A 26,123-nucleotide genomic window follows, 5' to 3' on the forward strand; every position below is an offset into this window, starting at 1 on the left:
ACTCCACCCCCCAAAAAAATCAAATATTCAGCTCCTTTCACTGAATAATGAAGATACAACATCAATCCTGGAACACATGAAAAACTCACAGCCATATCATTCAAAGAGATGATAGTTCTGTCATTTAAAACAGTAGAAACTCTCTTATTTTTAAGCATCAGCAGACCTTAATCTGTCGAAATTTAATATGCCTTTCAAGTCTTTAAAGACTGCATAAAGTGGAGGTAGGACAACATTGAGTTATTTAATCCACAAAGCATCTTATTCAGACCCAGTTTTGTACACACAATCTATAAAGTGCTTCAGCTGCATTCATTCAGCTCTAGTAACAAAAACTGGAAAGCTATTGATTTAAAAGCATTGCCCAATCTCCTTAAACACCTGGTGGGGTGCGGGAGAAGAGATAAAAACTATTTACTGTGTTTAAATACAGCATTCTTACTGTCTTTGTTTAGACGAGAACCTCGATTTCCTCCATTTTGTGGCTAAAGCAATATTTCCAAAGTAGATTACATATGAAAAGAGAAACCTTCTGCGACCTACAAATTCTTAATTCATGACTTTTCTTCTTCCAAGGGATATACTGTTAAATGGCAACAGCACCTCCTGACAAGTTATCACACAGATCACTCTGCATACTTTGACATGTTGCATCTTATTTAAACCCATGATCTTCCTTAGATAAAATAGGGTTCCACACCCTCTGCATGCATCCAGATTTATAATAGGCCGCTTTTTTCTGGATCAACCACCCCTCTGCAATTCCACACTTGCAGACACTCGTTCTGATTAAAATTCATACTTCATCCATGAACTTGCAGCTGAAAAATTGGAGGAAATCCATCCCTTTATTTATTTCCTGAAAGTATACCCTGCCTCTCACCCACATACCATTCAAAAGCAGCTCACAACAGAACAAAATCATCACCTTGCAATGAAGCAGAGACGAACAGCAGGCAAAGTGAAAGCCACATAAAATAAACTCACCACCTTGTGAGGTTTATCAGGATTTTATTAAGACAACCAGGTCCCTCCAGATGTTTGGGGACAGATGAGAGCTGCAATCCAAAACATCTGGTGGGCACCAGGTTGGGGATGGTTTGATTGAGGCAAAAAAAAGTATAATGAAATAGGGTTAATCTGCATTGTGCACTGCACAGTCTAAGGATATACACCTCATGCTTCCTCTGGTGTTGCACTCAACTGCACCTTGAACGCTGCCACAAAACAATCGGAAATGGAAATCGGACCTTTGGAAAGCAAAACGAAAACCCAAAGGGTCACTCTGACCCCTGCAAGCTGTCAGTTTCTCTTTTGAGACTTTCAGACCTTCAGTTTGGACCCTTCCCTCCGCAGAACGGAAGGAGAATCACCCATTTCCTCATGAAAGACCGATAAAACAAAAGTACAACACGTTCAAAGCAGCCCCCACCCCCACCCCCCTTGCAACGCGATTTGACACCGAGAAAAAAGGAAGCCCAACATTTGGACTGTCACATCAACACATCACCCACTTCCCCCTTCAGCCTCACCACCCGCCTCCCACATCCTGATGGGTGTCGGCAGCCAATCAGTCACTTCTTACAGTCCAGGAGCTGGCAACATGAAGGGTGCAGAAGAACGGGGGCTGCGGGTTGCCATGCAGGAGAGCTCAAGGGGGTGGAGAGGCGCCCCAGCTTGCAACCCGAATCTCAGTCAGGCCAACACTCATAAGAAAGCAACAACATTCAAACAGGTTCCGGGGCTAAGTCCAAACAGCAAGATGTGTGGTGGTGGTTCCACAATCTAGTTACCCTGCAAACCACTCGATTTTGATATGGTGCTGAGGGGGCAGGCAAGCTGGCTCAGGACTCTTACTTATTTACATACCTCCAATATATATACTAGGGACTCGGGTGGTGCTGTGGGTTAAACCACAGAGTCTAGGACTTGCCGATCAGAAGGTCGGCGGTTCAAATCCCTGTGAAGGGGTGAGCTCCTGTTGCTCGGTCCCTGCTCCTGCCCACCTAGCAGTTAAAAAGCACGTCAAAGCAAAGTACAAGTAGATAAATAGGTACCGCTCCGGCAGGAAGGTAAACGGTGTTCACCAGAAGTGGCTTAGTCATGCTAGCCACATGACCCGGAATCTGCACGCCAGCTCCCTCAGCCAATAAAGCGAGATGAGTGCCGCAACCCCAGAGTCACAACTGGACCTAATGGTCAGGGGTCCCTTTACCTTTAATATATATATACTGCAATACGAGGGGGGTGTACAACACATTAGCCGTCCAAGACGCAGCACCCACAAAGTGGGTGCCCCTTTTCCCACAGTAAGAAGACAAGTGGTTATGTTATAGGGTAGAAACAAATGATGTAATACAGAGACACATGCGCACCAATCATACTCGCAGAGGCACTCAGCATCTGGAATGGATGAGTCCTTCCTTCCTTCCTAAGAAGTAAGACCTTGACTCCAAATTACAGGGTTATGGGGGCTTGCTTCTACCTTTCTTCTTCAACACCTGATGAGCCCCACCACTTAAAAGAGGTTTGGGGCTCTGTCTCCAGCAAGCCTGGACTTGAACTCAGGTTTTTCGGGGACACCACATCCAAGACTTGCACTCACTCACTCACATATGCATATAGTGTGTAACTCACCTTGACACTGAAACCCTTGCTTGCCAAACCCCCTGCAAGAGAGAAAAACACCAAGTTAGGGAGTGTGTGTGTGCACAAACCCACACAACCCAAACATTCACTTTTCTACCAAAAGCACTGCAGTCCCAGCCTCTGTAGCTCCAGGCCTTCCAGGCAGCAACTGCCCTCCCCACTCCAAAAAAAAGGGAGACCTGTTGTTCCCTAACAACGCCCAACAGAAGCTCTAGTGACACTGATGGTGGGCTGGGGAGATAAAGAAGATGGGGCGGAGGCAGTGGCATAGCGTGGGGGGTGCAGGGGGGCCCAGCCGTACCGGGCGCAACATCTGGGGGTTAGGGGTAGGGTTATGGGGCGCAAATCCACAGGTTAGGGGGCGCAAATTACTTGCCTTGCCCCGGGTGCTGACAACCCACGCTACGCCACTGGGCGGAGGATAGAAAGAAAAGTATTTCCTCACTAGGGAGCTTTAAAAAAAGAAAGAAGAACCATAGTGCCTGGTTTCCCACACTCACCAATAGATCAGAGCCTCCAGGTAGGTTGAATGCCCCAGAAAAGGACTGTGCAACTGAATGGCTTGTTGGATCAATCCAATAGCCTATCATGTCCTGCAACCTGTTCTCACAGTGGCAAAATGCCTCTGAAAACCTATATACTGTACCAAGATAGACTGCCTCTGAGCCTGGAGGTTCCAAAAGAGCTTCAGAAGAGCCCTGCTGGATCAGGCTGGTGGCCCACCTAGCCCAGGAACCTGCGCTTAGTAGCTGAACCAGCAAGCAGGATTTGGGCACAAGAGCCCTCTCCCCTTCTGTAGTTTCCAGCAACTGGCATTCATGAGCATTGCTGCCTCCACCTATGAAGGCAGGACATGGCTATTGTGGCTAGGAGCCGCCAATAGCCTTCTCTTTCTCCATTAATCTGTCCAATTCTCTTTTAAAGCCATCTAAGTTGGTGGCCATCACTGCCTCCTGGGGCCTTTGCAGGGTCTGAAGTCTATCCAGAACTGACAGTCTTTGCTCCAGAGCAGAGCTGGCAGGAGGGAGACTGAGGCCCACTTGCTAGCCTAGCACACCTAGGAAACTGCCAGGTCAGAGATGATGTTGATGCCCTCCAGCTGTTTGGGACTACAGCTTTCATCAGCCTGAGATACTCTAGCTGGCAGCAGCTTTCCAAGACCCTGTGCAGAGAGAAGACCTTGTTCCACATCACTTGATGGGATCATTGCTAAAATAAGACTCACATTCACACCCAGCAATATAGACCACAAACTTAACATGAGTCAACAGTGTGATGCAGCAGGAAAAAAGCTAATGCTATTCTAGTGCTTCATCAACAGAAGCATAGTATCCAGATCAAGGGAAGTCATAGTCCTGTTCTATTCTGCCTTGGTGAGACCACATCTAGAATACTGTGTCCCGTTCTGGGCACCACAATTTAAGAAGGGTATTGACAAGCTGGAATGTATGTAGTGGCTGGCAACCAAGGTGAGTAGGTGTCTGGAAGGCAAGCCTTATGAGGAACAGTTGAGGGAGGTGGGAATGTTTAACCTGAAAAAGAGGAATCTGAGAGGTGATACAATAGCCTCCTCAAATATTTTAAGGGCCATCACATGGAAGATGGAGCAAGCTTGTTTTCTGCTGCTCTGGAGGTAGGATCCAAAGCAATGGATTCAAGTTACAAGGAAGGAGATGCAACAGTGGAGAGGTGGAGAGGATTCCCCCATGAGAGGTGGAGGATTCTCCTTCCCTGGAAATTTTAAAGTAGAGGACGGATGGCCATCTATCATGTATGATCTAGTTGAGATTCCTGCATTGCAGGGGTTGGATGATGATCCTCAAGATCCCTTTCAGCTCTACAATTCTATGATTCTGTGAATGGTGGACCTTGGTGTCCTCCATACTTAGGTTCACTGAGCACAGCTTTGTTATGCTTTAACTGCCAGCATATCCCAAATATTCTTTCTTGCTTTGCAAATACACCACACAATGGTGGACCACGAAAATTCTAGTGTGGGTGGTTTTTGGTTTTTTGTTTAAAAAAGAATGAATCCTTCTTACAAGACTGAAGTCAATCTGCCCCTGCTCCACCTCTGTTCTCTCCCTAGTTCCAGATCCATGTGAAGCCAGGTGCCATTACTTGGTGGAAAGATAAAGGCACTCTGGACATGCTCAATAACACCCCGCTCCCGATTTCTGCATACCCTGCCTCCAATAACCCCAAAGCCTCTCCCTTCCCTGCCTTTCTCCCAAAGTGGGATTTTCACCCCACAGAATTCAGGGATACCTGGAATCTACAAAGATGGAGGGCAGTTTCACTGCACCTTGGCCATTGTGATTTGCTGAGGTTGGACTAGATGGCCCGTTGGGCCCCTTCCAACTCTACAATTCTATTATTGCATTGTACGGTGCTTTAGAGTAGCCAAAGTGTTCACACACACACACACACACAATTGTGGTTTGTCCCCAACAACCACCCTATAAAGTAGGTCAGAGTCATTACTGGCATGTTGTGTGTGTGTGTGTTTTAAAGGGAGTGGCCTGTCTATGGCTGGCCACCTAGTGAATTCATGACTGAGAGGAGACCTTGTTAAGCTAATTCCACAACAGATGGAGAGAGGTAGAAAGTGGATGGGATTCACCATGGCTAGCTACTTGTTGGCCACTGGAAGTTTCTCCATGGGGTGCATGGAACTGTGGAGTAGGATATGGGGTGGGGCATCCAATAATGATAGAAGTGGGGGGGGGCTTATTGCAGATATCCTGTCAGGTCCAATATCATCAGAGAGGGGATGCCCTTGCATGCTGAAATGGGAAGAGGGGCACAAATGAGGCAGGAAGGCACTTTATGGAAAAGGTCAAGATTGTGAGAAATGTTTTGTGGTATGGATGGGGCAATAAAAATAAAAAACCTGGGTTGCTCAGTTCTCAGTGGTATCTGACAGGGAGGACGAATGGAGCTCTCTGCTGAGGTTTTTTATGCTGGGACGGGATGCATGTTTTGAAAACGATGATGGAGGGGGAATCTCTCAACAGAAAGAAAAGGGTGGGGGTCTTAGAATCTACTTAGGGGGTCTTTGCCAGTGAACATAGTCACAGAGACTACACAATTCAGAGGCGGCTTGCTGCATTCATGCAGCTGGTGGAGGTGGTACCTCTCTGAAGGGGCCCCAGGCAGCAAAGGTAGGTGGGTGGTGGAAAGGACTCTTCCGAATCCTGCAGGAAGGGGGCCCTCCAGGGAGAAAAACTCCAGCTAAAGGGGTTGCAACAGGAAGGCGATCTCCCTTTGACAGGGTGTGAAACAGAGACAGAGAGAGCTTGGTGCTCGTCTTCTCATATCTGGGGAGGAGATTTTAGGGACGGGGGGGGGGAGGCATTCCCCCAACCCTGGAGTACAGGGGCTGGTGCAAGTTGGGAGGAAGCTCCCCCCCCCCCCGGAAAAGGAGCTGGAAAGGAGAAATGATGACTAAAAGCTGCAAGCGAGGTCCGCTGGGTGGGGGGTCTGAGGCGCATCACACGGCTCGGGGGCTGCAGTCCTGAAAAAGGGGACAGGGGAGATAGGGGGAGGATCCGAGACCGGGCTAAGTGGGGACAGGAGCTCGCTTGCCCTGGGACCGCGGGGAAGAGAGGAAGAGGAAGCCCTTCTTCATATTCTCCAGGGTGCCGGGTGCCAAGGGGGCGTCCCTCGATAGGGGGAGGGGACCCCGGCTCAGCAAAGGCAAGGGAGGGGTGGCGCAGCCCAAGATCGGGAGGGGGGGAGATGCCGAGCAAGTGGGGTTCCCCACGCTCCTGCCGCCCTGGCCTGGGGGGAGGTCGGTTCTGCTCACCAGATGAAGTCGGTGCAGTGGCTGCAGAAGGTGGGCTGCTTGAAGAAGCGGGCGGTGAACTTGTGGTTCTTGACCTCGTGCACGTTCTTCTGGCGGAGCGCGCCTTTGCGGGCGAAGCGCACCGGGCCCTCTTCACCCTCGGACCCGGACGGCGCCGTCGCCGTCGCAGCCGCCGCCGCTGGATCGGCCATGGTCCCTCCCGCAGCCCAGCCTGCTGCCTCCGCCACCGCCGCCGCCGCTGCTGCTGCAAGGATGCCGCGGCGCCTCCTCTCCGCGCTGCTGCTGCTGCTGGTGCTGAAGCTGCTGCTGCGGCGCGCGACACCTCTGGCCACAGCTGGGCAGAGCCAGCGCCGGAGCCAATCGCGCCTGCCGGCCCCGCCCCCTCCTCTGCATGCCGGGCCCCGCCCACTCGCTCGCTCCCTTTTCGCTTTTTGTGGGGCTGGCGTCGCCAGGCTCCGCCCCGCGGTGCCCGAGGACACGCCCACCCTAGCTCTAGCTGTGCAGGCCCCGCCCACGCCCCCTCGCTACGTTTTGCTGATCGTCCTCCGGATGCGCGGCGGTGGGGGCCCCTTCTTGTTTTATCTTCCTTCTCCTCCTCCTCCAAGGCCTGTTTCTCAAAGGCTCAAAATATTAGGATGCCCAGAAGGGGCAGGGCGTTGGAAGACCCCGAGTGCCTCTGAGCACATGCAGAGTGCACCTCTCACAGCAGCAAGGGCTTTTGGGAAGGAGAGAGAGAGGGAGAGTGTCTGCGTTTTGAGCCCTGGGATCCGAGCTTCTTAGAATGTGTCTCTTTGCAAGAGGAAACGGCAACAAAATGTTGCAGTGAGGCTATGTGCTGCCTCCCAACCTGGAGGTGCCATGGTTTCTCCATTGCAGGGGGTTGGACTAGATGACCCTTGGGGGTCCCTTCCAACTCTACAGTTCTATGATTCAATGCCTCTGAAGAGCTGGAGCTGCGAATCACAAGTGGGAAGATTGCTGTTGTGCACAGGTCCTACTTTGGGACTTCCCATGATGGGCATCTGGTTGGTCGCTGAGAACAGAATTCTGGGCTACTAGCTGGACCTGTGGTCTGATCCAGCAGCCAGGCTCTTTTGATGATATTGCTGTTCACTGTTCCACAGACATGGCCTTTTCCAGGATACTCCATTCCATCTCCCACATCACACACAGTTTTTCTTTTCTCCTTTTCCTTCTCCCAACAGCCAGTCCACATTCCATTCCCCTCCCCTTTGCAGTTTGGGTTTTCTTTCTCAATACTCTAAACACCCCAACTGAGTCTGCTGGTGCTGGATCTGCACAACCCAACTCCAACTCCAGCCAGAGCTGGGCAGGACTGAGCTGAGCCTCTCATGCCAGCTGGGCCTCACCCTCTCCGCTGCATGCCACTTCTTGTGAGAGGGCAGAGCTGTTTTGGCTGCCTAAGTAGCAAAACATTCACACCCCATACATTGGCAATGGAAGGGAATGATTTACAGTGGGTAAGAAATCTATCTTTCAGACTAGCAGCACGCACACTTGGGAACTCCCTGCCTATTGACACCATTTTTTATTGTTTTAGCTTATTAACAATTTTAATTAATTACTGACAAGTTCACTGTTTCATTCTTTTTCATAAACCACTGTGAGGTATCTATTTACAATCAAATGGTACATACATTTTATGAAACAAATAATAAGTAAAACCGTTCACCCTTCAGACAAGTTCCCAGAGCAGCTTACACCCCCCCCAAAAAAAACCCCCAATATAACTGTTGCACCTGCCTCCCCTTTGCCATCTGTGAATAAGTCCTGGGTCTCATATGAACCACATTTTCCGCTTTGGCCGGATCCAGCAGGCACTTCTAATATTCCACTTGCTGGCTATCGCTCATTGCACTGCTTTGTCACTGGTGCAGGATGCTTCCCACCACCTGTTCCTTGCAGGCTACACAGGAGACCCACCGCATGAGCATGAGCAGCAGCAGTGCCCAGGATATGAATGGCTGTTTTTCATTGGGGATGCCAACCTACACCCTGCACCCTGGAATGCTTCAAGACAGACAGTTATGCAACAGGTGATGTTGTCTGTAGCATGAAGCAATTAAAGGGGCAGGAACACTGCACCTGTTTACCCGGCTGTCTGGGATACCTGGTTGGCAACCCCCTGAACAGAAACTCCATCTGATTCTGTTACAGTACTGTGCAGCAAAAGCTACAACTTTGCCACAGGTCTTGTTTCTTAGTTGCAAGAGAAAAGTATGTTTCCTTAACCCTGTGACCCAACTTCCACTGGTCTCTGGATGCTGGAGGGTTTGGTAGGCTCAAAGGCATTACAGTGGTAACTCAGGTTAAGTACTTAATTCGTTCTGGAGGTACGTACTTAACCTGAAACTGTTCTTAACCTGAAGCACCACTTTAGCTACTGGGGCCTCCCGCTGCCGCCGCGCTGCCGGAGCCTGATTTCTGTTCTCATCCTGAAGCAAAGTTCTTAACCCAAGGTACTATTTCTGGGTTAGAGGAGTCTGTAACATGAAGTGTATGTAACCCGAGGTACCACTGTATCCCTCATTCCCTATTCATATCAGCATAAGAACTCCCCCCCCCCTTTTTACTTTGGTAACATTTTATTGATTTTCCAAATATAACAAAATGAAAAAGGGAAAGGGAAAGGGGGGAAAAACCCAGAAAAAAATCATAACCATATTAAACCATAAATTTCTGGTTGACTTCATTCCACTCCCCCCTTGGTTCCACAAATCCTTATACACTTAACAATCCAATTTTAAAATCTTCATCTTATTTCAAGTGACTTTCAAAAGTTATACCAATGTAAGAATCTATACACAAAGCTTTAAAAATATGCATTGCACAGTTGCCCCTTTTTGTAATAACTTGTCCAGCAAAATTCAGTATTTTATTTTGCCAGTCTTCTTCTTTATCATCTTCTTTGGCTGAGGCTTTTTCCTTCCATAAGTGCTGGCTGATCACAGCTGACATCCAATCTCGCATATTGGAACAAAGTCTTTTGCTCAAACAATCCATCAAGTCCTATACATCTCAATATCAGCATAAGAACTTCACCTGCTGGACCAGGCCAATGACCCTGCATAGTCCAGCATCCTATTCTCACAGTGGCCAACCAGAGGCCACAATGGGAACACCACAAGCAGGACCTGAGCACAAGAGCAGCTCCCCCCTCCTGTGGTTTCCAGCAATTGATATTTAGACACATTACTGCCTCCAACACTAGAGGGGAATCATAGCCAGCATAAGTAGAAGCCATTCAGAGCTTAATCCTGCATGAATTTGTCCCATCCTCTTCTAAAGCCACCCAGGCTGGTGGCCATCACTATGGAGTTCCATAGTTTAACTAGGCACTGCATGAAAAGGGACTTTCTTTGGTCTGCCCTGAAAATTCCTACATTCAGCTTCATTGGATGACTGATGTTATCAGGAGCAAGCTAAGTGCTCAGATTATCTGCATGTGTGAAGCAGGTCCCATTTTCATCTAGCCTTCTGGGCTAGATGTGCATGTGCAGGGAGTGCGCATGTGCGTGTCCACCCCTGGTTCTGCAAGAAGCCCATGACCTCCGTGTGACAAGTGACAAAACAAAATTTGGATCGCAATATGCTTATTGAAAAGCAGCCATCTGTTTTACAAGAGGATGGAGAAGAAGGCCATTGATGGCAACTAGGAGGAGAAGGCTCTCGTTGACTCCACCTCTGCTGCCAAGCCAGCATGTCTCCACATACCAGTTGCTGGGGACTGCTGGCGGGCAGAGTGCCCTTGTGCCCAGGTCCTGCTGGCAGGCTTCCCTTTGGGGCATCAGGTTGGCTACTGTGAGAACAGGATACTGGACTTTATCAGAGAGGTCACCCTTGGCCTAATCCACCAGGGCAAATTCTTATGTTCTTATGAAGGTCCCCAGGTGTTTTACTGGCCTGGCCTGGCCTGCCCAATTTTTACAGGTGATGAAGGTTATCACCATGAAGAGGTGCATTTCCTGCTTTATGAAGATTGAGCTGTTGCTTAGAGCAGGTGACCACAGAATCTTCTATTTTCCAGGGACAATCCTGGATTTACGGACACTGTCCCAGTTTCTGATTTGACTCCAGAATGTCCTGCTTTTCCTTGAGACGCCCCTATTTTCATTGGAGAAATATTGGTAGGTATAGAGTTATGCAATCCCAAAGCCATCTAAGGCAGCCCTGTAAAGGGAAGGGTTTTTTTAAGAAAATGTTTTATGTTTTTATATATGTTGCAAGCTGCCAAGAACGGCTGGGGTGATGCAGTCATCTGAGATGCAGTCATCTCAGTGGGGCATGAAGAGTAAAAAAAAAAAAAGTTGTTGTTGTTGTTATGGAATAGGACGTCCCTATTTTCATTGGAGTAATGTTGGAGGGTATGAGCAGCTGCGGAGCAAGCCGATTGGACACCTGGGGCAGCGCATGTGCCCTGCGCCAGGGGAGGTGCCAGCCACCCGTGGGGGTGGGGCCAGCTGCCCGCAGGGCAGGGCCAGCCGGGGCAGGATGCTCTGTGGGGCCTCCGATGAGTCTGCCTGCCTCCTCCTACTCAGCTGCCCTACAGCTGGGGGGGGGGAGGCAGCAGGCAGGCCCTTTGGGCAGCACGGAGCCTGTGTGTGCCCAAGCCACCGTGTCACTCCCAGGAGTGCTGCCTGGCATTTTGTCACCCCCCTCAGTGTTGACACCCGGGGCTACCCGCCCGCACCACACACCCCTTCCTCCGCCCCTGGGTATGAGACCATATTTTGGGGGTGAGGGGATAGTTGGCAGCCCTCCTCCTTCAAACACAGCTCTGCTTAGAGGTGTCCTAAGGGGGGGGTGCCTAAAAGGATGAAGAAAGAGGCTTCAGCAAGATTGACCTCCTTTGCCTGAAGCAGCCTTCAAGACAAAAGACTGAGAATGACAATCATGGCATTATCACAGAAAAGCACACTCATAGATGCAAGAACTCTCTTGACAGCTCCACTTTGCTGAGTGGGAGTGAGAGATAATTTCAGCCTACGAGATCTTCTCTTCTCCTCACTGCCACCATCCCTACCATTGATCCGCACAGCAGCGCCCATGTGCCCGGGGAAGGAGAGACTGTTTGTTAAAAGAGCAAGCGCTGTTTGCCATCTCATTGAGGCATTGTGATTATGCCTTGGGTTCAGCTGCTTCCATCCTAGTCGATAAATAATGAAGGGGCCTTTCTAGCAAGCTTCCCTTGAAAGTCGAGAAGGAACAAAGCCGACTCGGGCGCTTGCTCTCTTTCGAACAAACCGAATCCCAAAGGGGGTCTTGGAGGGAAGTTTGCAAGGGAGGGCTCCCTGGATAATCTGGAATGCAAGAGGTTTGCCTGCTGAACTGGCAGTGTTTTGCTGGAGTCTAAGCACAGGGGCAAAATTATATTGGTGCAATTGGTGCTTCTTGCTCAAGAACCCATTGCTGTCCCACACTGGCTGGTGCCAGAAGAATCTGGCATTTAAGAGCGTGCTCTCAACTTCCAACTGCAGATGCACCAACTCTGCAACCTGATTGCTTGCACAAGGATATGAGGCAGCGGTGACAGCAGCAGCTGCATGCCTGTAAGGCAGGAAAGCATCAGCAAAGACAGCACATTTCTTCCATGATAATGGCCACCAATACTTGTCCAGAAGCAAAGCAAAGGTGCTCAGCAGCCCCCTGCGGCTCAAACTGTGGCAGCTGGGAGAAAAAGAGGAAGGTCAGGATCCCTTCAGGATCAGAGGCAGTCTTGCCTCTGGAGCCCAGTGGCTGTGGAGGATGAGTGGGGAGAGTTCTTGTGGTGCTCAGGCCCTGTTTGTGGGGTTCCCATTGGGGCATCTGCCTGTCCACTATGAGAAAAGGATGCTGGCCAGATCCAGCAGGACTCTTACTAAGTTTGTCTGTTCATAAGGTTTGCTGTTGTAGGAGAAAGGGAGCTGGATTAGGCCGGCTCTTCTTATGATAAGAACTAGGTATGAGAATTTTGCTCTTTTATTTATTTTTTAAAAAATAATAATAATTAAATAAGGCCATTAAGAAGATTTATTTCTAAAATAGTTGATTTCTGATTTTGACTGTTAACATTTAATTAATACTGGCATGCAAATGTTTTATGAACAAGGCAATTAAGAAAATGTATTTCTGTAATAGTTGATCTCCAGTTTTGAATCTTTTACGTGGTTTTTATTCTCTCTCTCTCTCTCTCTCTCTCTCTCTCTCTGGCTGTTGTAAACCACTTTGGTGTGTGTGGGTGTCTGCAAATATGTTTATAAATAAAATTAGTGGCAGTGTCATGACTTCCATTACATCTAGTTCTATCCTGTGCAGCCTTGTATACCCATCGAAGAACAGGAAGGGAGAAAGTGAGTAGAAACAGGAAGGAGACATGGCAGATCTCACAGGGGAAGGTCAGGATAAGTCATTGTCTCTCACCATCCTCTTGGTGAACGTTGAGGGAGAGAGGGGAGGCGGGGGAGATAATAGGAATAAAGGGTTTGTCATCTCAGATGAAGCTATTGATCCATCTAGGCAGGCTTCTTCCTGCCTCAGAAAACAACTCATACATGATTCTTCAGAGGAAGACATAAACACCAATAGATGAAGCACAGGGCAACTATGGACTTGGGAGGTGGAAGAAGATGTGGGAGGGGGAATAAACCTCATTCAGTGCCTGATGTTGTCGACAGGGTGTTCTTCAGCTGAAATATTCCCCATGAGCAAATGATATTTCTTTCTTGTGCTGTTCTCCAAGTTTGCAGTTAAGGCAGAGCAATGCTAGGATCAAGAGCAAGCACCTTGCACTGCTTCGATATTGTATCATGCTGTTGGGCTGCTGCATCAAATAGGGGTGGAGGAGGTAGTCAATTCAGTCTGCAATTTTTCAAGGCGAATCTTCCTAAATTCAGAGTTTTCCAAATGACACTTGAAGTGAAAGAGAGCCATTGATCGAAATCTGCACTTCTCTGAATTCTGCAGTACAGCTCTCTTGCAGGGGAATGCATGTGAAAATGCATATATGGTGGAACCTTGGTTCTTGAACGCCTTGGTACTCAAACATTTCAGCTCCTGGATGCCGAAAACCCAGAAGTAAGTGTTCCAGTTTTCAAACTTTTTTTTGGAAGCCCGATGCAGTTGTCGGCTATTGTTTCCAGGGCGCCTGCACCAACTGGAAGCTGTGCCTTGGTTTTCAGACATTTTGGAAGTTGAACGGACTTTTGGAACGAATTACGTTCGAGAACCAAGGCACCACTGTAGTAGAATAAGGTGTCCTTGAAATGCATATAATAGTGAAAATAATATCCCCTGAAATGCATTATATGAGGGGGAATTACTTTGCAAAACTGTGTACAGCAGGTGGTACAGTGGTACCTCGGGTTACAGGCACTTCAGGTTACAGACTCCGCTAACCCAAAAATAGTACCTCGGGTTAAGAACTTTGCTTCAGGATGAGAACAGAAATCGTGCTCCGGCAATGCGGCGGCAGCAGGAGTCCCATTAGCTAAATTGGTGGTTCAGGTTAAGAACAGTTTCAGGTTAAGAACGGACCTCCGGAACGAATTAAGTACTTAACCCGAGGTACCACTGTGTTGTATTAAAAAATGTGTACATGAGACATTGCCACTAAAAAGCTACTGAATTTTCATGAATACTTTTTTAAAAAATCACAAATGGATGTGGAAAACAGGAAAACTGAGAAATTTAGAATTGACGGATTTGCTCATTCGCAGCAGTAAAGTACCCTAACATATGCCGGCAATGAGATCTTGCATTTTTTACAGCCCTCAGCAAAATTTGATGTGCCCCCCCCCCCCCCCGCAAGGGTTGCACTGCCTTTCCAAAGCCTGGTAAGCAAGGTGCGGGGCTTTGGGAAGGAAGCATAGGGGCTCTGGCAGTGTCCTAGAGGCCTCCTGCCTCCTTCCCAAAGCCTATTAGCATTTTCTCAGCTTTGGGAAGGAGGTGGGAGGGCTTTAGGACCCTGCCAGAGCCTCACGCCTTCTTCCCAAATCTTCCCAAAATATTTGTTTTGAAATTCTTAATAAGTTTTTTTATTTAAAAAATTATTAATAATAAAATACCAGACATGAAAGGTTGGTTGCATGCCCAGCAGAAATTCTGTCCAAGCAGCCCTTGGAACTGGACTCTTAGAAAGATGCAATTGAATGCTGCCTTGGTTCCTCACTTGATCATCTTCCAGGCTACACTGTGAGGAAGGGATTCCAATTTACTTATGCAGAAAGAACTGATGCTAAGAGAAGGAACTTGGCTGTGACCACTCAGCGCAGTGTATGTAGTCCCCCTGCGGGAGTTGCTTTAACCAAGGAAGAAAATGAAGGGGAGGATCAAAAAAGTGACATTTCAAAGTACACCAAGATTTCCCTCAATTCAAAATGTCACCTCAAACATTAATTTCCCTCTGAAAATGTCAGTTTTTACATTACCGGCAAAAAGGCCCATGATTGTTGTTTCTGTGTTTAAGAAAAGATTTAAAACATTTCCGTTCTACTAATTGAAAACATGGCAATTTCACATCCTGGCATTTCTGAAGAGGGCTTTCTTTTTCTCTCTCTGTTTCTTTTCTTTTCTGCAAAGTACACAAGTAAACGTGTGCTCCAATTAAACTCAGGGCAGTGAGAAAGAGAGATGCTGCTGCTGCTATATCAGCAGAGCAGCCAGCCTCCACCCACCCCGCCCCAATATCTGGGGCTTGCTCAGCCTGGGATGTTCATCACAAGGTGGCTGTCACTTGTCAGCACTCAAATAATATAATATATATATATAAATGCCATCCTGGGAGAGAAAAGAGTGACAGGAAGGTGCTCTATCTTCCTGGCCCCAGGGCATGCGTAGAGCATAGAAAGGAGAACTTCACTGACATAATGGGCATTCCTTAGGCAGAAGATTTTATGTCCCCTTCAACAGCAAACCATGAACATAGAATCGCACCCTGAAAGTTTGTGGCCATGGACTTCTTGTTAACCAGCTTGCTAGAAGATGAGTTCTGTCCAAAGCATCTATTTCTGCCAAAATTATTCACTATGACCATTTGGCACTTTGATGTCTTCCCTCTGCATTTTTCAGCCTCATTCTCAGCCCATGCCCAAAGCTCAGCCAGGCGCCAGGCATAGGGAATGGACTGGCCTCTCCTCATTCACCACCTCACAATTTACCATCAGGGATTATCTCCGTTTAAAGGGCACTGCATGGGAAACATGCAGCCCTTCAATCTGCTAAGGAAGCATCTGCTGTTATCAGCCTGGGAAGAATTGGCTGGTGGTCAGCCCTGCCTGCCTGCCTGCCTGCCTAAGGGTAACAGGGGCTGGACATACCCAAACCCACACTAAAGGGGTGGGGCTCTCTGCAACTTGTGCTGCCTGAAGTCATCTTGTTGGTACTGGAAGGGAAAGGTAGAGGGCCAGGCTCCTCAAGTTTGAACCAGATTTCTCCAACCTGGTGCCCTCCAGATGGTTTGGGCTACAGCTGTGCTGCCTGGGCCTGATAGCATTTGGAGAGCACAAGGCTGGTGTAAGCTGGTTTGCAGCAGATCTGGCCTTGTGCTCTCCAAATGCTTCATAAAGGTAAAGGTAAAGGTACCCCTGCCCGTACGGGCCAGTCTTGACAGACTCTGGGGTTGTGCGCCCATCTCACTTAAGAGGCCAGGGGCCAGCGCTGTCCGGAGACACTTCCGGGTCACGTGGCCAGCGTGACATCGCTGCTCTGGCGAGCCAGAGCCGCACACGGAAACGCCGTTTACCTTCCCGCTGGTAAGCGGTCCCTATTTATCTACTTGCACCCGGAGGTGCTTTCGAACTGCTAGGTTGGCAGGCGCTGGGACCGAGCAGCGGGAGCGCACCCCGCCGCAGGGATTCGAACCGCCAACCTTTCGATCGGCAAGCCCTAGGCGCTGAGGCTTCAACCCACAGCGCCACCTGCGTCCCTGCAAATGCTTCATACTGCCTCCTAATAATCAGGGCCAATGATAGACCTTATGGTTCCTTCTGCTCCTGAATAGGTATGAGGGTTTTTTTGCAAAAAATGAGGGGTCATTGGGGTGAGGTTCAAGGGCATTTGCTGCTGCTTTGGGACTAGATTCAATAATAACAACAACAAATTATTATTATTATTATTATTATTATTATTATTATTATTTACTTATACCGTGCCCATCTGGCCAGGCCTCCCCAACCACTCCAGGCAGCTTCCAACAGGATATTTAAAAACACAATAAAACATCAAACATTAAAAACTTCCCTAAACAGATGTCTTCTAAAAGTCAGGTAGTTATTTATTTCTTTGAAATCTGGTGGGAGGGCATTCCACAGGGCGGGTGCCACTACTGAGAAGGCCCTGTGCCTGGTTTCCAGTAACCTCACTCCTCGCAATGAGGGAACCACCAGAAGGCCCTTGGTGATTGCTCCCTCATTTGCAACATGTGCATCTGCAACTCAGCAGCTATGACAAAAACAAAATAAAAAAATCCAGGAAGTCCTCCTTTCTCCTAACATAGAAAGTGGTTCCCTTAAGGTTCCTTTAAGTGGAACTTCCTTAGGGAAGTAGAGTGTGTGGAATATTGCATTCGGTACATGACATCCATAAAAGGCAAACTATCATGACCAGGTGGTCCAGTCCTTGGGACTTCTGAGCAAGGCAAAAAAAGTGGATACAGTCAGGTGCAATTTAAGGGCCATTTGACACTTATCCCATTGCACTAAATTTTGAAGGCAAGCCACCCAAATTCTCAGCTCAGTCAAGTATGTGAGTGTCCATCTTCTCCTCCTTGTGTTGCCAAATGACTAGGAGAAAAACTGGCCTGGCCTGTTCCTATGCCTTTGATGAGAGGCTTAACTCTAGATGCATAAACTTTTCCTGGCATCGAGAACAACATCAGCATCATCTGCTCAGGCCTGCAGGTCAAGCTGCAATTCAATGAGCTGCACAGGAAGACAGGCTGGTAAACAAAACAGGGGAAGAAAGTTGGCAACCTTTGCTCTTCTCCAGACCTTTGTTTGCATTTCAAACTGCCTCCCATCCTCTCTCTCCCCGGCTCTTGGTGAAAATGCCTGGTGAATTCCTCTCTGCGGGAGTTTGTTTATAATTAAATCATCCTGTTGCTTTTCGTCAAAGTGCCGGGAACTTTTGTGCCTGACCCGCTTCTGATGTGAAGGCGGCAATCTGACAAAGGCAGCATGTTGCACTGGTTGTTAGGGGAAAGAGAAGGCAGCCCGCCTGCCTTCAAGAAAAATCAGCCGTGCTTTGTTTTCCAGCAAAGATCTCTTATAAAGATCTTCGCTGACGCTCTGGGTCAATAATTAAATAAGGGAGTTAATTCTCTAATTACCTGCTCTTTCTAGGAAACAGAGGAGAGGCCAGAATTAAAAAGTCAGAGGTGGGAAGTGGGTGGGTGAGCTGTAAGAATAGGAAATGGCGAGGGAGGGGTGGAACCTGCCTTCCCACCATGCAATGAAAAAATTAAGCTTGCCTGAGCAATTATCATCTGAGCATCAGAAATCCCATGACACGACATATGCAAAACAATAACAGCCACATGTAGATTGTGGAAGACAGGCAACATGGGACCAATTAACGCCCTCAGTTGAGGTGCTCGTTATGGCTTGATTAGTTTGCCTTCGTGGCAGGCAGGACAGTCACAATACCCTCCATGAATGGTTTCTGATATTCTTCTTTTGCATAATGCCTGTGATCACAGGAGAGTTGCAAGTGTTTGGAGTGTTACTGAAGACTCGAACCTTACTCAAAGTTAGGTGTGCAGCAGCAGACTATTGTCGACTATGGCACGAGAGTTACCCCATATATGCCCACTCAAACAGCTTTGATATGTGGAACTGGCACTGCCACGGGTGCCGCATAATCCACGTTTTGCATTTGTAAGAAATTAGTCTTTTAGTGTGGCAGCAGCTACACTTTGGAACTCCCTGCCTGTTGACATCAGGGAGGTGCCTTCACTGGACTCTTCTCGGCAGCTGCTGAAAACATTTAAGCAAGCCTGTTCAGAAGGTTGATGTGGTTTAAATTTATTCTTAGTTTATTGTTATTTTAAAAGTTTTAAATGATTGTTGTTAACTTTTCATATTGATAACTTTATTGCTATGTCATTTTTTTGTAAATCGTTTTGAGTTTGTTTGTTTATGAGAAAGCAGTGTATAACTTTTATTAAATGAAGAAATAAACTAAGATGGGAAAGTCACCCAATTTGCCTGCTTTAAATTGCACGCCCTAATCTGCTGTCTGTCTGTCTATGCATCTGTATCCCACCTTTTTCTCCAAGGGGTGAGAATGAACGTTCTGCTTTCCTTCCATATCTAAAGGGAGCTGCCTCACTTCCTTCCCACTCCTGGATCAGGAAGATTATGCATTGTACTGAGTCAGATCTCGAGTCCATCTAGACCACTGTATTACATACACTGACTGGCAGCAGCTCTCCAAGTGTTCAGGCCGGGAGTCTTTCTCAGCCCTACCTGAAGATGCCATTGGGTGGCTACATCCCAGGGATCCTTTAGCTCTGATTCCTGCCTTGCAGGGCATTGGACTAGATGGCCTTTGGTGTCCCCTTCCAACTCTATTATTCTACCATTCTATGCCTAATCCAGCCCCCTGACCTTCATCCTCTATTGCTGTAATCTCTGCTCAGAAATTACAAGCACGCATCCAAACATCTGAAACCCTGGTTTTACTTGTATTCATGACATCGGCATCTCCATAGCAACAGAAGCGCTTCATAAGGAGGAGGGTGGTGGAAAAGGTGGGGGCAGAAGAAAGACTAAAAGCAGGGGGGGCACCCAAGGGAGGTGTTGGCACAGGGGAAGCAGCACTCTGGGCACGGAGTGGCTTGGCCAGGATCTCATTGGGTTAACTTGCCTCACTTCCATATGATATGGAAGCATGGGCGTAGCCTGGGTGGGCAAGGGGGGTAGCTGCCCCCAAATAAATAAAAATACATAGCAAACTGATGTTCTCCCCACCCCACCCCCCAACAAAAGGCCTGCCTCCCCTAACAAAAATCCTGGCTACACCCAAGTACAGTGGTACCTTGGGTTACAGATGCTTCAGGTTACAGACTCCGCTAACCCAGAAATAGTACCTCAGGTTAAGAACTTTGCCTCAGGATGAGAATAGAAATCGTGCAGCGGCGGTGTGGCAGCAGCGGGAGGCCCCATTAGCTAAAGTGGTGCCCCAGGTTAAGAACAGTTTCAGGTTAAGAACGGACCTCCAGAACGAATTAAGTTCTTAACCCGAGGTACCACTGTATAGAGGTCTGCTTCTGAGAGGAGTGGGGGACTTGAGACAAATCTGGGCCAGGAATTAAATTGTGGATCTTAAACATCAACGATCAATTTAGAAGTCTGGACTGTTGGGGCATGATGAACTCTGCCCCCCCCCCCTTAGACACAGCAAGTCAGCAGATGGCCCTGTGACAGGAACAATACTAACAATAATACTTGTCGTTTACACCTTTTAGTTTTGGGGTATGGAAAGCCTTTTTCCTGTGTTGCCTTTGTTACACCTACAAGTACACCAGGCAAGTTAGGTCAGTCTTATCACCCTTATTGCACCAATGCTGTGCTACATCAGAAGCAGTTAACTAGGCTGCTCCAAAGTGTATGCAGAGAAATGAATTCCCATCAGTTATCTTTCAGGTATGCTTCTTTCCCCCCAGTTTCCAGTTTGTGCTCATTCGCTGCAGATGAAAATCAGCAGAACACAGCTCTAGCCCAAGGCGACAACAACAAAAAGGAAAACATCTCCTTCAACATTACCAAGGATTACAAATGCTAACTCTAAGCTGTATAAATTAAGAGAGGAAAGAAAGTTTTAAGAGCTGAATTTTAACATTGGATAAGGTTTTTTATTTATAACTCTTCCTTTGTTGTTTTCAAAAGACAAGCATACAAACATTGTGTCCATATTAGGAAGAAAGAGAATGCTATATTGAAATCAGAAACAATTGTCTTGAACGGATAAGGAATGCTATCTTTGGTTCAAATAATTAATGAAACCATTTCACTGCAAAACAAACTTTGTCAGAGCTGTCAGTCTCCCACGTCTAAAATGACAAATGGCAGTTAACACGTTATTATCATAACCTGGCAGGGAAATGAGATAACTTCTAACAATATGCTCTATTTCTCTTTTATTGACACAACAGAAAAATGAAAGTGCAGTATAAGGCAGTACAAAATGAGCACTCATAAAATCCGGGGTTAAAATTTGAGTAAGCCATGGGTGGATGAGGTAAAATAATCATAATCATAATCATAATCATAATCAGGGTAAACCCTGTTTTAGGATAAGTTCACGAATCCTGCAATCCTACACAAACCTCAAAGCTTGTGAAACTCCCCGTGGACCAGACCAAAGGATGTCTGGACTAGGACATGTTCTGATGGAACTATGGAACTCACTGCCACAGGAGGCAGTGATGGTAACCAACCTAGATGGATTTAAAAGAGGGCTAGACAAATTCATGGAGGTTACAGCTATCGGTGGCTACCAGCCACAATGGCTATGCTCTGCTTCCGCAGCTGGAGACAACAATGCGTCTGCATGCCAGTCGCTGGAAGCCACAGGAGGGGAGAGGGCTCTTGTGCGTGAATGCTGCTTAAGGGTTTCCCACTGGGGCATCTGGTTGGCTGCTGTGAGAACAGGATGCTAAACCATATATCCATTATCCATTATTTCCATAGGTGCTGCAACACGACAGGGGGAAAGGCACAAGCCATTTTTTCAATAAGATAAATATTTCTGGCCAGCCACATGCCTACACCTTTCTCTTGCCACTGGCGGGACTATTTCTCACTTCGTAGACGATGCATATTGCTCCACGAATTGCCATTTTGGGATATGCAACATGCATTATTGGTACTATTAAGTATATTATTAGGACTATTAAGTATAAGGGACGCAGGTGGCACTGTGGTCTAAACTACTGAGCCTCTTGGGCTTGCCGATCAGAAGGTCAATGGTTCGAATCCCCACAATGGAGTGAGCTCTCGTTGCTCCGTCCCTGCTCCTGCCAACCTAGCAGTTCAAAAGCACACCAGTGCAAGTAGATAAATAGGTACCACTGCGGAAGGAAGGTAAATGGCATTTCCGTGAGCTCTAGCTTCTGTCATGGTGTCCCGTTGCACCAGAAGTGGTTTAGACATGTTGGCCTGAATCACCCAGAAAGCTGTCTGTGGACAAACGCCATCTCCCTTGGCCTAAGAATGAGCGCCGCAACCCCATAGTCAGCTTTGACTGGACTTACCATATTTTTTCATGTATAAGACGCCCCCATGTATAAGACGACTCCTTTTTTTAAAACTCAAAATTAATAAATTAAGTTGTTTAGCTTTTTTTTGGGGGGGGGGAGGTCACTTCTGCCAATCACTCATCCGCCTGCCCACCACTGCCAATCGCTTGCCACAGCCACCGATCGCATACCTGGCCGCAGCCGCCAATTGTCTGCCCACTTGCCTCCACCAACAGCCCACCCGCCCACTTGCCACAGCTGCCAATCGCCTGCCCAATTCCCGCAGCAACAGCCAATGGCCAGCAGGCCTTGCTGCAGCCACCAATCACCCGCCCAATTGCTGCTGCCAATCTCCTGCTTGCTGCTGCCATTGATCGCACGTCCCCCCTCTGCGTTCACTATCTGTGTATAAGACAGCACCCAATTTTTGCCCATTTTTTTAAAAGCAAAAAGCCTTGTCTTATACACGGGAAAATATGGTAATCCATTCAGGGGTCCTTTACCTTTATCTTTATTAAGTATACACCACAAATGAAAACCGGTCCCATGTTGCAGCTTGGGAGTCAGAGGTGAGTCTCAGTTCTGGGCCAGTTGAAGACTGCTGTCTAGAGCCACCTGTGTGGTTTGGTGCTGTACTTTGTTTGAGTGAGCTTTTTTAAAAAAACCACTAACCTTAATTCTAGGGGGTGCTGTGGGTTAAACCACAGAGCCTAGGAGTTGCCGATCAGAAGGTCGTCAGTTCAAATCCCCGCCACGGGGTGAGCTCCCATTGCTCGGTCCCTGCTCCTGCCAACCTAGCAGTTCGAAAGCATGTCAAAGTGCAAGTAGATAAATAGGTACCGCTCCGATGGGAAGGTAAACGGCGTTTCCGTGTGCTGCTCTGGTTCACCAGAAGCAGCTTAGTCATGCTGGCCACATGACCCGGAAGCTGTACGCCGGCTCCCTCAGCCAATAAAGCGAGATGAGCGCCGGAACCCCAGAGTCAGTCACGACTGGACCTAACAGTCGGGGGTCCCTTTACCTTTATGGTCATTCAGCCGGTGATGGCATCCTAGCAGGGCTTTTTCCTTCTTCTCACTATGGACACACCAACATTGCCTTGTGGCCCTCCGGAAAATTTCCCATGAGGGAATGTGGCCTTTAGGTTGAAAGAAGTTCCCCACAGAAGCAGCAGCTGCCTAGGGCTGGCGTCCAATGAGAAAAAGAAAGGAAAGCTGCCAAGAAGAGCAAGATGCAAAGGATTCTTCCGAGAGCTACAAGTGTGACTAATAGCTCCTTTTTTATTGGTTGTTCCCATCATTTGTACATCTTTGTTTACATTCCCAAGGATGCTGCGTTCTTCTTTGGCAGAATGATGGTGCAGAGCCTGGGGACGCCTCTTTTCTGCACGTGGATCAGTGTGGGGACCCCTGGGTCAAAGACTTACATTTTTCATCTCACTCTCCATCCAAGGAGCCCCAGAGGTCCTCCCTCCAGTCTGTCCTCACAATAACCCTGTGAGGTAGAACAGATGAGGGGGGGGGCTGCCCTATGGCCACCCAAAAAGCTGAGCAGGCCCTTGAAGCTGTGGCCAAAATCCAACATGCGCCATTGCAGCACACCAGCTGTCATTTGTAGGGAGGCTCTGAGATCATGGCTCAAGGGACAGCCCTGTCAGCCTTTAAGCTGCCAAATTTCCCCTTCATAAGTGGGATCTCTGACTCTCGTCCTGGTGTGCACAGCATCAGTTATCCTCCCAGGGTGCTCCTTTTCATTTCCCAAATTAGGAAGCTGCACTATAAATACTATTAAAAGGGCTCTTTGCCATTTGCCAAGGAGGAGAAGCTCCTTGGACTTTCTCCTTTGGGGGACAGGCTACCACTAACAGGCAGAACCTGCAGCTCTGCACACAGAAGGTAGCAGGTTCAATTTCTGGCATCTGCAATTGAAAGGGTTGCATAATGGAAGAGGCCCCCTGCCTGACACTCTGGAGATCTGCTGCGAGTCAGAGTGGGCCTTAATAAGCCTGGGGAAATCGAGCTTAGGCTGTTGCATGCCATCTTAATCTCTGAGCGGTGTGAGAATCCAGAGGTTCCAGCCGCTTCCCCAGGATTCATGTTTCCTTTGGAATAAGGCACAGTAGAGACTGTGGTGTCCTTAAGATATATGGTTTATTTACACATATATACAAGCTGAGACTACAATGGAGGGGTTCATAGCATCAACACCCCAAAAAGTTATTGTTTCAGCAGGTGCAGGGAGAAGGCAGCATGGAGGGCAGAGGAATTCCCAGGATTTAGATGAGAAGGTGTTGAAGGATATGGAATTGTAGAATTGGAAGAGGTCCTCAAGGTCATCTAGTCCAGCCCCCTGCAATGCAAGAAAATGCAGCTGTGCCATACAAGGATCGAGCCTGCAATCTCAGCATTATCAGCACCCTGGTGTAACCGACTGAGAAAATTTAAAAAGTAGCTCTGAGGATCTCCATAAAACATCACAGCGATTTTCTAACATGTGGACCAGTCCCTAGACTCTGGATACTATAGTTCCAGGCTAAGGTGCCTCACTCATGCTGTGGAAAGCCCTGCCTCTGAGCAACACTAGGTCTCATGCCAAATCTCCCAATAGCTGTGCTCAGGCACCTTAAGAACACAGGACAAGCCTGCTGGATCAGGCCAATGGCCCATCTAGGCCAGCATCCTGTTGGAAACCAGCAAGCAGGATGCAAGCACAAGACCAAGTCTCCCCTCCTGTGGTTTCCAGCAACTGGTGTTCAGAAGCATTGCTGTCCCTGATTGTGGAGGCAGAGCAAAGCCATCATGGCTCGGCAACCCTCTCCTCCCTGAATATGTCCAATCGTGGAAGCAAAGCTACCCTATTGCTGACAAGCTTGGTTTCCAGGCCTGCTGAGTTCTGGGAGAAACCTCCTGCGCCTGCATCTTGCTAGCTGCATTCATCCGTCTTCATTGTGCCTCTATGCTAATTGAGGGAAGCTGCACTGGCAACGGCTCATTAGTATTCCTGGTACCCGAGTAATTCCAGCAGCAAAACCCTGCATAATTCAATGCCTCTCCAACGGCACACGCTGTGATGTGCCCCTGGCTTCTCTATAGGGTCTATAGGGTCAAGCTTCCCTTCCCTTCCACATGTGTCTGCTCACACTTTGCACATCTGCTGGCTTCACAGTTTGGGCTGACCGATAAGGAGGAAAACTCGTAGGCTGCTCCCCCACCTCTCACCCCTTTTTAAGAAAGGTACAGCTGTGCACGTGAGAGATCTCAAAAACACCATTACGGGCCGTGCAGTGATCCTTCCTACTCATTCTCTTATTCCACTCAAGCAAGACAAAGTCTGGAACATCCCAGCATTCCTTGGGGGAAAGAAGCATCCCACAACGCCTCTTTTCGGCTCCCCCGAGGATAATGTCTGCCAGCAAATATCTTTGCTCTCCCCTCTCATATTGTTGGCTTATTTGAAACTCAATAAAGGTCGTTTTATGGGACTATAAAAATGCATTTGTCTCGCCTGGACAACTATTGCAAAGATGAATCCCTGGAGATTTGCAAGAGACATGAAGGCAAATAGACCTGTTTCTTGTGGGACTGATGCTTCTAGAAGGAGGTAACACTTTCTTCCATTAGTCATTAGAAAGGCAGACAACTTTTGTCCTGGTAGGACTACATCCTGTGCACACCTGCATACCTACCTGCCTTCACAGCCAGGCAAAATTTCAGCCATGAAAAGCCACTTCCTGCCCATTTCCATCCCCAGGAAAAGCCCAGCTCCTTTATTTCTGACTCTAGATAGTTCTTAAAGGCAAAGGAGACCTTGCTGAAACAAAGCAGGACATCCAAGTTGCAAAACGGTGCTTGTTGCCAACTTCCTGGTCCCAGGGTCCTGCTGAGTTTTTCTTTGCAGTGTCCTTGTGATGAGGGATGGGCAAATTTAACTACAGTCATAACTTGGTTGTCTTGTTCTTCTCTAGATTAGCTGGTTAGGTTAGAACTAGATATTTTCCTAGCCAAGTTGTGTACGTCTTGCAATAAACTACTTGTTATTCTTCTTACGCTGCAAACATCTGTGTGTGCGACTGAAGGTCTAATTTCTAATGATGATTCACTACCAAATGCTACTCATACCAAAGGGTTTCAATAGGAAATTCAACCATATTATTCCAATACACATCCTCCTTGAGTCTTTTGCCTAGCTGGAATAATAATACAGTAATAATAATAATAATAATAATAATAATAATAATAATAATAATTTTATTACTACTACTCTCTGCTTTCACTCTAAGGTCCCAGGGTGAGTGGCAACTATTATGGCATGACATAATATTATGGGACGTGGGTGGCACTGTGGTCTAAACCACAGAGCCTAGGACTTGCCGATCAGAAGGTCGGCGGTTCGAATTCCCGCGATGGGGTGAGCTCCTGTTGCTCGGTCCCT

At 47.8% G+C, this 26,123-nt stretch overlaps 1 protein-coding gene across 2 annotated transcripts in view; it reads right to left on the reverse strand.

Annotated features, from left to right (window-relative positions):
• Window positions 1-6,842, reverse strand: part of PRKCB (protein kinase C beta) — a 191,039-nt gene extending 184,197 nt beyond the window's left edge. The window contains exons 1-2 of one of the 2 annotated variants that reach the window (XM_079952777.1): window positions 6,458-6,842; window positions 2,638-2,669 (exon numbers count right to left, since the gene is read on the reverse strand). In XM_079952777.1, coding sequence (XP_079808903.1) covers window positions 2,638-2,669; window positions 6,458-6,648 — 223 coding nt within the window. In that variant the 5' untranslated portion in view covers window positions 6,649-6,842. The remainder of the gene's footprint in view (window positions 1-2,637; window positions 2,670-6,457) is intronic. The other variant, XM_079952776.1, reaches the window with a different exon arrangement.
• Between the last annotated feature and the right edge of the window lie 19,281 nt (window positions 6,843-26,123).

Source organism: Podarcis cretensis, assembly GCF_951804945.1.
Source record: "Podarcis cretensis genome assembly, chromosome: 14".
Taxonomy (NCBI): domain Eukaryota; kingdom Metazoa; phylum Chordata; class Lepidosauria; order Squamata; family Lacertidae; genus Podarcis; species Podarcis cretensis.